The sequence below is a fragment of the Bactrocera latifrons genome, unplaced genomic scaffold, assembly GCF_001853355.1.
Source record: "Bactrocera latifrons isolate USDA-ARS-PBARC rearing strain unplaced genomic scaffold, ASM185335v1 scaffold_8, whole genome shotgun sequence".
Classification (NCBI taxonomy): Eukaryota; Metazoa; Arthropoda; class Insecta; order Diptera; family Tephritidae; genus Bactrocera; species Bactrocera latifrons.
Window position 1 is genome coordinate 1,978,116 of NW_017537489.1, and position 13,755 is coordinate 1,991,870.

Here is a 13,755-nt window from a genome sequence, read left to right on the forward strand (position 1 = left end):
AAAATTTAATTCCAATAATGTTTTTGAGTGTATGTATGAATGTACTTTTTTTTTTTTTTGAGTTTTAGAATTTTATTTTTCAGTGACATCACTTTAAACACCACAAAAAATTAATTTATCATTCTCACAGGCCATCCACTCACCACCACCACCCGGCAGCGCAATGTGTGGCCCTGAAGATTTGATACGCGTCACCAAGAACGTGACACTGGCCACGGCAAAGGCCGTTGCCGCCGGTGCTTCCAATTTACAGACCGATATTGTCGCAGCCGCTAATTTAGGGCGACGCGCCATATCTGAAATGCTACTAATTTGCCGTTCGGTTGCATGGAATTGTGCCGAGACGGAAGATTTGCGTCAACGCACACTCGAAGCTGGTGCCGCTGTCGGCGAATCCTATCGCGAACTTTTGAATGGCATACTACACAATTGTTCGGCCGATGATCGTGTACATCTGTCGCGTCGTGTAGCGAAGAGCGTAACCGATCTAGTGGCTATGGCGCGCCTACTAAAGGGTTCGGATTGGATTGATCCCGAAGATCCGACAGTGATTGCCGAAAACGAGCTGCTTGGCGCGGCGGCATCTATTGATGCGGCGGCTAAGAAGCTGGCGTCCCTACGGCCGCGTCGCCAACCCGATGTGAAGGTGAGTGTTTTATATATATACATATATATATATGTTCTCATTAATATGTGTGTGCCCACCCAAGTGGTGTTGAAAATAGTTTTTTAACAATCTAATGAAATGGTGTTGGAGTTTTCGTAACTAACTGTGCTTTAAAAAACAAATAATTTATTAAAAATTAATTTAAGATAATTAACTGTGCGAATTTCACTAAACCGAAAAGCTAAAAAATTAATGGTGTGTGGTTACATAGTGTGTGTGTCTGCCCTAAACTGCTACTAAACGCTAATAGTTCCAGTCAGATATGTTTGATATTCTTGGTTGTTACATTTAAAGGTTCACCCAGGAATCAAACATATTATTACTGCGATTATTAATATGCTACTAAACAATATTTTTTATAATGGCGAAGGTTTTCAATGCACTAAACAATTGTAAATTACACATAACACAACATAACCTCAAAACACTTCTACTACAAAACATATAAACTAATTGACTTTCCACTTACAGATCGAGTTGGACGAGAACATGAAGTTCGATGAAATGATTTTGGAGGCCGCCAAAGGTATTATGGCCGCTTCGTCGGCTTTGGTGCGCGCTGCCAACGCGGCGCAACGCGAACTCATCGACCAGGGTAAAGTGGCGCGTCGTCCGCTCACCTCCTCCGATGATGGACAATGGTCGGAAGGCCTTATATCGGCGGCGCGGCTTGTTGCTGCCGCCACACATAGCTTGGTTGAGGCCGCACAGAATTTGGTGCGCGGCGTAGGCACCGAGGAAATGCTAATTTCAACCGCCAAGCAAGTGGCAGCCTCAACGGCACAATTGCTTATCGCTTGCAAAGTGAAATCGAATCCAAATTCGGAAGCTGGACGTCGTCTACAAGCGGCAGGCAATCAAGTGATCAAGTCTACCGAGAATTTGGTGCGCGCCGCACAACAGGGATTGGAGGATGAGGAGGAGAAGACATTGAAAATCAACACGTCGATGGTGGATGGCATGGCGCAGGAGATTAATGCGCGCTCCGATGTGCTGCGCTTGGAGAAACAGTTGGAAGAGGCGCACCAGAAACTCGTCACCATTAGGCATGCGCGCGCGATGCAGAAGAAGACACAAGGTTTTGCCACGGACGAGAGTGACACGGAGTATGCGCAGTCCACCTACGGCACATTGCAGAAGAGTCATAATAATGTATGTATACGCTTGTAATTGTGCGTTTTTATTGTTGTTACTCGATTTTTATTTTGTTGTTGCACATTTTCATATTTTAATTGATGTAGCTTTGCATTGAGGAAGAACAGCTCGTTCATTGAGTGGCCAACACACTGGCGAAATTTTTAAACAAACGAAAAGAAACGAACTGCATGTTTGTTGTTTTGTAAATTACAACAAAAATTTTAAAAAATAAATTGAATTGGCAACAATTGGTGTTGAGACAAATAAGTGTGTTGCTCGCTGTGGTTAAAATATTTTTTTTCTTTTTAGCATATTATAATAATTTATGTAGACTAACGGCACTTATGTTTTGTTAATTAGAAAAAAAAAAACAATGGTTGCATTTACATCCACCACTAATATTCGTTCTAACCAAAAATAATAATAACGTCCGCCACTTTAACTTCATTCACATCTAAAACCTTTAGACACTAAACCGTTCGGCGGGCTACCCCTCGGACGTGCCCACTTCGCCGAGCTATTACAACCAACAAGAACAACAGCAGCAGGCGAAGCATCATTACAACTATGCGACGCATCCACAGCATTTCCATCATCCTGCCGCTGTGTCGCCACCGCCACCACCGATGAGCCACCAATATGCTAGCGTTGGTGATTTGAATGGTGGCATCGAGTTGCCACCACCGCCGCCACCACTCTCCACCACACTGTACAACATGCAGGTAGCCACTGCGGCCGGCAGTGGTGGCAGCACTTTTAGACCTAACCCCAAACTAACAGCCAACGCCGTGCCACGCCCCTACCCCGGTAGTCCGACAGCAGGTGGTGCTGGTGGCAGTTTATTAGGTACTAACAGCGGTGTTAGCGGTGCTAAACTCACACAATCACCCACTTCTAAAGCGAATGTTAGTAATTATCATCAACAACAACAACAATCTTTTGAAAATACCACCACCGCTACAACAACAATCGCTGGCAATGCTGCTCACCCAACGCAGTCACCACAACAGAAGTCATCGTCGTCGGTTAATCGCAAATTGGAAGCTTGTGTACAAGATTTGCATGACAAGACGTTCGGCCAGGGTGGTGTGGTGCAGATTACCGGTGCAGGCGCTTATCCAGGTCAAAACTATGAGGGTTATACCTCGAGGTGAGTACGGTGAAAGTGATAGCGCATTGATTGCAGAAATATGAAGCTAATTGGTACATTTCACATTTGAGGTTATGTTAAGAATTTTCATTTGATATGAAATTTAGCAGTAGAATTGAATTTGTGTTGTTTAAAAAGCTATATACATATATTATTTTACCGCGCGACACTATATAAATACAATATGCGACATGTAGATGCCAGTCGGGTCTACGTAATCGGAATAGACACGAATTTTTATCCAACCACGGACGATCAACTCCGCATAATTCTGCCGCTACAACAACAGCAAAAACAACAATACGACAGTCGGGTCGGAGTAACCGGTACAGCCCGCATTTTTATCCGGCCAAGGACTGTCAACTCGGCACCATTCCTCGAAACTACTTCCTGAATGTTTTCTACCACTATAACAACAACAACTGATCAAAATCAAGTCGTTAGGGGGCAAACTTTTTTAATTTGACAATATTTCGACAAGAAATTTGCCACAGATTATTGTCCAAAGCATCACTTCAAGCTCCCAAAAAGAAATTTTTTTTTGTCAATACGGACATTAGCATAAATGTGTTATATAAACTAACGGATCAAAATCATGTTAAAAATCTATTTATACCTTTTACGCTATAAAAAATTAACCTGGCGAAGCCAAAGTCAACATTTTTTCATGCATATTTCGAATTGGTTTAATAAAATATTAAATACTAATGAATCCGAATTTTTAGATATGAAACGCGTAACTACGAGAAGAGCAATGAAACGGTGGACAAACCATTGGACTCCAACTTCTCGCAATTAACGCTCAGCACTGATGGCGGCAAAGTCAGCATAATTGATCAGGGCTCGGAGCGTTTGACATCGATGACACAGCGCGTAATGGAACGCAAAACATTTAGCACCACAACCGAGACGCGTTCGGAGAAGAAAACCGAGTCGCATAGTTTTCGCATGGAATAGATTTAAATAAGTTAGAGATGCGAATACACACAAAAGCAAATAAGCGAAAAACAAAAATACTGTAAAGGAGAATAACAAATAAAAATAAATAATATAAACATAACAAAAAATTAAAATAACTATAACAAAAATTCGTAAAAAAATATGATAAAAAATTTCTAAAAAATGTAATAAAAAATTATAAAAAATAATAAAAAATTAAAATAATAATAATAAAAAATTATAAAAAAAAAAACATGAAAAAAATTGCATGAAATGAACAATGTAAATGTGTAACTGTAAAATTTGGCAAACATGTTGGTGCTATTAAACTAACTGTTGTGTGTTGTTATCTCATTAACAACCTAACGGTTTGCCACAAAGTTTGCTTGCGAGAAATGCCACTTCGCCAAAATAACTACCGTTTTGTAGGCGCTTAAGAAAATTTGCCAAAAGTGCTTTTAACTGTACTAATATTTATAATTAAACTACCTACTTGTAATAATAATAATGCATTGCTATTTAGATATTAGTAAATAATAAGAGATTTGATATGTTTTTTGTTTTGGAAAAAAAAAATGTATATTGCGCCAAACAGAAACAGAAAAATGGTGTAAGAACAGTTGAAAGGGCAACTACTCACCATTTGCTCGCCAAATTGTGCCGTTATAATGTAATTTTGTGTTATTCCATTGCCGCATTGTGTAACTGTGTATTTTTCCTCCAGCGTGCTTGTCCTTTTTTACGTTATAATGTAAAGTTCAATACAACGATCTGCAGTCCATATGGAAATGATATTTTTGTTGCCAATATGTTGCCTGTACTTGCATAATGTTTTAATTATTTACATATCGTCAACTAAAATGCAAAACAACGTGATATCAATAAACAACAAAAAAAAAAAAAAAAAAAAAAAAAAAAAAAAAAAAAAAAAAAAAAAAAAAATCAAAAATCGTCAGCTATAATAACCAATATATGACCAATTTATACCCAAAACTCATGTTTTTGTTCCAAAAATTTTTCCTCGGTCTGTAAAGTGATGTTACGTTACTTAGCATTTTAGCTGGCGATATATTATATAACACAATTAACTGTATTAATTATTGTTTAGAGCGCATTTGTAAGCAAAAAGTTGCACCACTCACCACAAGAATATACAAAAAATATTACAATAAACCATATACATATATATTTAAATAAACAAAATGAAAATGTGAAAAAGAAAAAAAAAACAATTTAAATGTACTACGTTCTATGCTTTATATTGTAATTCGTTAATTGTCTAACGCCACTTGTATCCCTTTTATACGTGATTAATGTTTTTAAAACTTATTTTAACACTTCGAATGGAAATATTTATATGTATGTATTTGTATTTTTCTTTTTTTCGCACACGCTAAATGCTATATAAAATATATATTAGACCTATTTGTACATACATGCGTATATATTTTATTTTTTTTTTTTTTAGTTTTTGGCTTACAATTATTTACGCGCATATAAACTAAAAATACTTTTTTAATTTGTGTTTTCATGTGTATTTGTTTTTATCTGTACAATGAAATTAAATTAAATAAAAATAAGTATTAATAACTGAGTTGGAGAGTTTTGTGGATTTTCTTCTAGCTGTGAGGAAATTCATTTCAGATTAGGTACTGTTATTGCTATAAAAATAAGTGCCGACTTAGAATTTTTTAGTTTCGAAGAGGTTATAATTTCGAAATTAGCCGTTTTCGGAATTTCTTTCATCTTCTCAAAAAACAAGTTACATAGTTCAGATTTATACTAGATGTTTGCGCGAATCTCAAAGCATGGTTGCTGATGGGGGGATATGATCGACACACGCTCTCGAAAACAAGCTTTAAAATCCCCGACTGTCTCAGAGCTGCGGTGCGGAGCTACCTTAGTAACAGCTATACTAAACTAGAGAGGGACCACAACACATATCGGTCACGTCAGCAGCAGCACAAGAATGTATTCTAGGTCCAGACTTGCGAAACATAAGCCATTACGCTACACTAAAACTCGAAATGCCAGATTTGTACTTAATTGGCTACGCGAAGGACATTGCAGTAGTAATTACAGACGCAGAAGAAGCGAAGCTTAATCAAGTCATAATATGAACGCAAGCATGGTTCGACTCATACAACCTTCAGCTCGCTATGGGGAAAACAGACCTATTACTGCTAACAAATAAGCACATTTCCCTCGAAAAAAGTATGCAAAAACAGTAAACTAACCTTCTTGGTACAAATCCAGCAAGCCGCAGGAAAGGCAGCGAACATCATCTCTCAACTTAGCAAACTAACAGCCAACCTAGGGAGCCCCTGGCAGGAAAAGAGAAAGCTCCTCACGTCGATGACAATCAGGGTTCTATTATAAGAAGCTGAGATTGGGGTAGATGCGCTTAAAAAATAAAACCGGCGTACAGTAGTGGCCAGAGTGCACCGCAGCGCACCTCAGCCCTCACAGTTGCATCAGCCTGCCGAACAGTGCCAGGTAATGCAATATTAATCATAAGCGATAATGTCCCAATTTAATTTCTTATCTAGCATACGAAAAGAAAAAGCTGTGCGAGCTAAAGAAAACGTCCGAAAAATACAAAAACGCAATAGAACAAATAAAGAAAGATACAATAACAATATGGTAACGATGATGGGAGAATGAGGGTAGTAGCAGATGAACGGCCACAGACCTAAACTCATTGAGAAGCCGTGAATTCATAGAAGTCGACTTTTACACAACACAACCCAGCCCACGAATGCTACAAAAGGTACCTCCACAGAATTTGGAAAAATCGAAGAAACGCCCTGCCTATACAACGATGCGGCTGAACACACATTCTTTGAGTGTATGCGATGTCAACGAGAACGGACCCGGATTTTTATCCGGCCAAGGACTGTCAACTCGGCAGAATTCTGCCGTTACAACAACAACAACAACAACAACAACCTGGTTTGCCCGATAAACGCGGACAACTTAATCAGCGTCATGGTGGAAAGTGAAGCAAACTGGGGGATGAGCCAGAAATTCGCAGCAATTTTACGACGCGGTAAAAATCGGGACTTGGCTGAAAGTGCGCAGATGTAAATCTATCAGTGAGAAAAAGGTAATGAAGTAATGCAAATGTGGTTTCAGAGTGGGCTGCTGTGATGACAGCACTGTTGATGCGGAAGGCATTTTCCATCCCCTCAGACGCAAACTAAAAAGCATGGGTGAACCGAAATGCATTCGGAAGAATCTAGTCTTTGTACAAAATGAGCAGCATGACGAGCTGAGTCTGCCTGCCCCTCGGCTTTTGAAATACCGATCTAAAATCATGTACACGTTCATTTCTCGTCAAGAAGCTTCTCATTTGTCAGAACCGCCGACATCGGACCACCATAGCATATAGTTGCCATATAAACTGACGGATCTAAATATAGTTATTGTATGAACATTTTATTAACCGAAGTTAATGATATTTTTTGTTTTTTTATTTGTTTTTGAAATTAAAATTGAATAAAATTCCTATTTAGTTTTCATATATGATTGCAATAAACCAAAAACTAAGTATATTTTGTTAAAAAATAACATTGTTTATTAAAATTAGAATATATATCTATGTATATTTATGTATAAGAATATATGCTTATTGGAGAGTACATTATTTACACATACATATAGCTGTACAAAGGTACAAAAATAAATGCAACAAATAGTCTGTTTGTTAATTTATGTATATCATAGCTGGGTTTTCTGCAAGACACAAATCACAACCGCAATTTCAGCGTAACGTTTACTTGTATTCCTGATTCAACTGACGGCCGATCAACCAACGACGAATCTCCGAAGTGCCAGCACCGATCTCATACAATTTAGCATCGCGCATTATGCGACCGGTCGGATACTCATTGATATAGCCATTACCACCAAGTATTTGTATGGCTTCCAGCGCCACTTGAGTGGCTTTCTCAGCACAATACAAAATGACACCAGCGCAATCCTTTGAGCTGCGCTCACCACAATCTGCGGAACGCGCAACAGCATACAAATACGAACGGCAGGCGCTCAAAGTGGTATACATATCAGCCATTTTGCCCTGCATCAGCTGGAATTCACCAATCAGCTGACCCTTTTGCTTGCGTTGATGCGCATAGTCGAAGGAGACATCGATGGCGGCTTGCATCAGACCCACGGGACCGGCAGCCAACACAAGACGTTCATAATCCAAACCGGACATCAGCACATAGACACCCTTATTTTCCTTGCCCAAAATATTCTTAGACGGCACTTTAAGATCCTGGAACACCAATTCGCATGTGCTGCTGCCACGCATGCCCAGTTTATCGAGTTTTTGCGCCACACTGAAACCCTCCCACGCTGTCTCTATGATAAATGCCGTTATGGCATGCTTGTCCTCGCAACCGGTACCGGTCTTGGCGTACACAATTAATGTGTCTGCATCTGAGCCATTGGTAATCCAGAATTTGCTGCCGTTGAGCACATAGTAGTCACCCTTTTTCTCGGCGCGCAACTTCATCGAGACGACATCGGAGCCGGAACCTGGTTCGGACATGGCCAAACCACCGATATGCTCGCCACTGCATAGTTTTGGTAGGTATTTTTCTTTTTGTTCGTTGGTGCCGTTTTTCGTGAGCTGATTCACGCAAAGATTTGAGTGGGCACCGTAGGAGAGTGCAACGCCACCAGCAGCTCTGCAGCAGTGAAAATAAGCGAAAATTTATATATATAATCAAGTGTGTGTGATACTGCTTGCTCACCTGGAAATCTCCTCCATGATAATGCAATGATCGAGGTAAGTGCCACCAGTGCCACCGAAATCCGGTTCAGCTGTGATGCCTAGGAAGCCCAGTTCGCCCATCTTCTGCCAAAATGCGCGTAGATCTCTGTGTGCAACAGGTCAAAGTACATTTCTATTTATGTAAACATCATATTCACAGTGTTCTTTTAATAATAAAGAAACTCACTTGAAGTTGTCATTCTTGTCGATTTCCTTGGCATACGGTGCCAATTCCTTTTGAAAGAAATTGAAAGCGATCTCACGCAACTTCTGTTGTTCCTCATTTAAGCCGTAAAACTTATCATTGACGGGATAGTGTGCTGCACCTCTGACCTGTTGTGGTGCGCTTGCCGCAACACAACGTGGCAACAAGTTGGAGAGGGATTTTGTGACGAAACGTAAACTTAGGGACATATTAATTGGGTGCAAAAAAACTAATAACAGGAGGGAGGGAGATAATAAAAGATTGCTTTCACAATTCACTTCCAACTAGCACAAAATATTAAACACTTTTAATCAGCAACAGATGTTTTGATTACATAAACACACGTTCATTATCAGTACGGCGTTGCCAGCTGACTGCTTGGAGTTTTAAAATTTGAATTCAAAAAATTAATTTTTTTTATATATTTCGAATATCCAAGAGAAGATGTAGTAAATTACGTATTTCACGAAAATTTCTGATATAAAAACAAAATTTACTATTTAAATGCATATGGAAAAATCCAATAAAAGCTCACAAATATTTATTTCAAGCGATCAAAAGAGCTTTCCGTTGCGCTCTTTTATGAATTCGAAATTGAAAGAGAGAAAGCCCTTTGTAATATCAGATATCTCCACCATCACTCTCTTTTATTTCAGAACCTTGTCACTTGAATAATCGAAAGCAAAATAAAAAAAAAAAAATTGCACCGAAGCTATAATACACTTTACAAATAACAAAGTTTTCATATAAGAACTCGATTTTGATCGCTCAGTTTGTATGGCAGCTATATGCTATAGTGATCTGATCTGAAAAAAATGTTTGGAGAGTGTAGTGTTTCTTTAGACAACATAACGTCTTATATCGTTGAATAAAATAGTTTTCCACACAATAATTTGACCTTGATAGTTCAGGTTATAAGATCCGAGAGATCCGATATCGGCGCTTCCTACAAATGGGAAGTATATATGTATATATATATATGTTATAAAGCCTACGACTTTTTGTTTCGAATGTTACGAACTACGTGGCGCTTAGAACTATATTACTTTCTGGAGAGAGCATTTTGCGATATTCTAAAAGGTATAAATTCTTGACAGTTTTTAAGCCAAATTCATTTTATTGCATAAAATTGGTTAGAAGTGACCGTTGTGTATAAAGAATTCTTTTTATATTTTTTTCAGTATTTTCCGCACCTTGGCAATTGCTGTCTTATCTAAAATTCCTACTATTACTATTACTGTTTCTGTGGATTTGGCTTTTACTCCAATCAAATTTATCACTTGATGTCAGAATCTGAAAGATCGTCAACTTTCTGTCTCCAGGAGAAGTGATTATAAACTTTTAAAGAGTTCTCAATGAATATATCTAGCTTTTGTTTTATTATTATATATTTTGAAAATTAGTGTTCTCTAGATTACCCTCAAAAAGGTTCATCTTCGTTAGCGGTTCTGACTAGGGACTCTGATTGATACTCCCATAAGGCTAAAAATCTTGTTAGATACCAACTAGAAATTGTTTGGGCTGGCGAAGTATACTAATCTTAATATTTACTGCTTGAATATCTATCTTTTAAGAACCGAAGTACAAAATCTCTTAGCTGTCGCTTATTTAAGCACTTAGGTGAACAAGCCTAGATCACCCCTTTAACAATTTTGTGACAAATTCGAAACGATTCGTCAGCTTTAATTAATTTTCTTGGCTTTTTATTTGAAAATATAGAAAATTCGTCCAATGTAATTTCTCGATCAGGAATGAGCCTCAAAAAACCTGAACATAGGAACAGCTATGAGATGCTATCCTCAATGATTATTTGAGGAGATGTTAATTGATGGCAGAAAGTCAAAGGAATTAAATTTTGTTTTTTCTTCATTATAGAAATTGTGGACTTCGTAGTAGGATATCTGAGATGTGACCTTGAGATGGTACTTAATTTATATAGATCTGTTGTAAAATATATTGAAAAGATAGAAAGGAACATTTAATTGAATGCGACATAATAACGTCTAGAAATCAGTAACAATATGGAAGTACGTTCTATCTGACACTTATTAAGGGGCCATACCAGTGTGACGCATGAGAAATTCGGCGATTTTCGTGAATTGATATATCCTCGTACGTAATAAGGTATATTTTCAGCTATATTGTAAAAATTTTTTGTTACAAAAATTTTGAAAAATAACGGAGTTATGGGCTGTCTTCGGAGGTGCCAAAAAAACAAAGTGCCCCAACTTGATTCCAACCGAATGAGTTTATTAAACTTTAAGATATTTCCTATACAATGCTTTTTAAAAAATATCAAAAATTAACAAAATGGCGTAATATTGAAAAAAAAGTCGCCTGTTTAGGTAAAAATGGTTGTTTTTTTAATTTCCAAATTGACAATTTTCAACCAATCCAAAAGATCGTAGGTCATTGTATAGTAAAAAATAGTATATAAAAAAAATTTTTTTTTTAAGTGTCGCACTGGTATAGCCCCTTAAACCTCTGGACGAATGGAAATTGTTCATATGAGATGAAACAAAGATGTTCTAGTAACGCTGATATATTTATATAGTATATACTGTGAGCACTTGTCTTTCTGAAGGACATAATGGGCAATCGGCGATTTTTACGAGGAGTAAAATTATTCAAGATAAGAAGAAGAAAATTATTCAACAAAGAAGTTCCATTAAATTTTGTGTGCGAAATCAGATTTCTGATGCCGAAACGTTCCAAATGTTGGAAAAGGTTTCCGTTGATAATTTTGTATCGCGAGCAAGCGTTTTTAATAGGTATAAATTATTCAAAGAGGGACGGAACGCATTGACGACGAACGACATCCAGGACGGCCATCAACATCAACTTTGATCATCAGTTCATAAAATAAAGAAACTGCTGCTTGAGGATAAACGATTAACTATCAGAGATCTTACTGGCATCGTTGAAATATCGGAATGATCAGTAAAAACCATTTTGAAAGATCATTTGGACCCAAGAAAAGTGAAAACACGATTGGTTCCTCATTCAATTTTTTCGAAAAACAGCGTCGGTTTATGTCTGTGAAGTAATGCTTTCCGACTACCAGGATGTCAAGAAACGTATTATTACTGGCGATGAGCCTTGGTTCTATGCTTGCTACCCACAAACAGACGATCAAAAGGGCGAATATCGTGCAAAGCTAACCCGAAACTAAAGAAACCACGAGATTACGTTGATAGAAATATCATTTGAGTTTTTCGCCAAATTTTTATCCAATATTCGCCTAAATTAGCTCCGTGGGACTTTTGGCTATTCAGCAGAATCAAACGACCGCAAAATTGAAAATATTAAAGTAACAACAGTTACCAGAATTGAAGAAACGTTGGCATAAGTGTACCAGGGCCAGAGGGGATTACTTGGAGGGGGACGACATAGATTTTCAAGAATAAATTACGAATTTTAAAATTATGAATAAAGTCTACTATTAATATAAGTTACACCTCTGACATCATTCAAATTAGTATAACTTAGTAGTAGCAGGAGAGGAGACGATAAACGACTGCTCTGGAAAGATGGAGTAGAGAAAAGGCGTAATAGGCTCTGGTTTCACTTAGTTTCAATTTGGGTACGGGTACCCTAGCGTCCAGGCAGAAACCGAAAATTAAAACGTACTGTACTCATTTTCCAAAAATTATAGTCAAAGTAATTATAAGAAATTACAATAGCACTGCATTACCGTCGTAGGGTATCGAAGTTTTGGTGTGAATTTTGTTAGATTATTAATTTCTTTCAAAAAGTGTGTTATCCTCCATCAATCTTTTGGCAAGTGGACAAGTTTTGACAACTACCAACTTCAGTGCTATAATATGTTCGAATTATGTAAAAATTTATGTATGTATGTGTGGGTATATCTGAAATTGTAGCTGCTAGTTGAGATTTGTTGTCAACTAAAAAACACATATTTGTCTGCGACTTCCAACTCCCTCCAACAGCACTGTACTCGCCTCGACTGTATGTGTGGATGTAAAAAGGTTTGTTCATGACTATAAAAAAGCCGGACATGTAATGAATGTTAATTTGTAAGGATAATAACAAAAATGAAGACGCTTAGCTTGTCAAACCGTTAATGCCGAATGTTTGAACAACAAATGGCGGCAGTTACTTGCAGCAACAACCGATGAAACATTTCAAAGCTACGAGAATACAAATACATGCAAAGCTGTAGCCCTGCAGGGAATAACATTTCGGTTGAAGAAATATGGTACGGTATAACTAGTTAATGACTAGCTTAATGTCGCGAACTTTGTACCAGTTCGAGACAGCCTAGAAATTTTCAGTTGGTATTAGACAGTTTCAAAAGCTTTGAAAAAAAATCAAAATTAGTTTTAACCCACTTTTAAGAAATGGGGCGTTCTAAAGCTTTCTGTATTAAATCATTTTAATTTTAATTTATATCACCACGCAATCTTAAATTCGTTAATTTATTTTCCTCTAGATTATTTTTTCTGGGGGTATATTAAATCAAAGGTTTAAGCCAATCAATCCCTAGCACTCGCGTAGCTCAAAGGCCACACTGAGCGCATTATAGCCGAAATGCTGCTCCGAATCATCGAAAATTGGATTCGTAAATGGGTGGATATGCAAACGGAGCATTGCTGGACGTTTGGAAGACAATTTGCTCAAATCATAAATGTGCTACTGTGATCAAATTGAAAGGTGAATTTGTAATTTATACTTCGTATGTTTTCCGAATCAAAAAAATTTTTTCTATAAGTTTATAGTACTATTAGTGACATCTATGCTAAATTTCACGTCAAAAAATTATATTTATTATTAATTGAGACACGCGGCGTTTTGTGAGACTCTTAAAGTGAATTCACTTCGATTTTTACTATGTCTGAATTTATTGAAAAAAGAAG

The 13,755-nt window shown here is 37.5% G+C and overlaps 2 protein-coding genes across 2 annotated transcripts; one reads left to right on the plus strand and one right to left on the minus strand.

The window, feature by feature from the left end:
- Positions 1-115: 115 nt before the first annotated feature.
- Positions 116-4,008, plus strand: LOC108976672 (talin-1-like; the record flags this gene model as incomplete). The annotated part of the gene is made up of 4 exons (XM_018945917.1): positions 116-646; positions 1,139-1,819; positions 2,272-2,954; positions 3,680-4,008. Coding segments are annotated over 4 exons (2,127 nt in total), but the record flags the coding sequence as incomplete, so codon positions are not given.
- Positions 4,009-7,506: 3,498 nt separating this feature from the next.
- On the minus strand, positions 7,507-9,354 carry LOC108976742 (isovaleryl-CoA dehydrogenase, mitochondrial). The gene is made up of 3 exons (XM_018946013.1): positions 8,861-9,354; positions 8,654-8,779; positions 7,507-8,587 (listed from the first exon to the last, which is right to left on the minus strand). The coding sequence occupies exons 1-3, from the start codon at positions 9,085-9,087 to the stop codon at positions 7,669-7,671; spliced, it is 1,272 nt and encodes a 423-aa protein (XP_018801558.1). The 5' UTR covers positions 9,088-9,354; the 3' UTR covers positions 7,507-7,668.
- Between the last annotated feature and the right edge of the window lie 4,401 nt (positions 9,355-13,755).

Bases quoted from the DNA above. Each gene is read 5' to 3' on its own strand.
- LOC108976742 (XM_018946013.1), bottom strand. From the start codon at position 9,087: ATGTCCCTAAGTTTACGTTTCGTCACAAAATCCCTCTCCAACTTGTTG. The intron at 8,780-8,860 runs GTGAGTTTCTTT...TGTTGCACACAG, and splicing joins GACAAGAATGACAACTTCAA to AGATCTACGCGCATTTTGGC. The intron at 8,588-8,653 runs GTGAGCAAGCAG...TCACTGCTGCAG, and splicing joins ATCATGGAGGAGATTTCCAG to AGCTGCTGGTGGCGTTGCAC.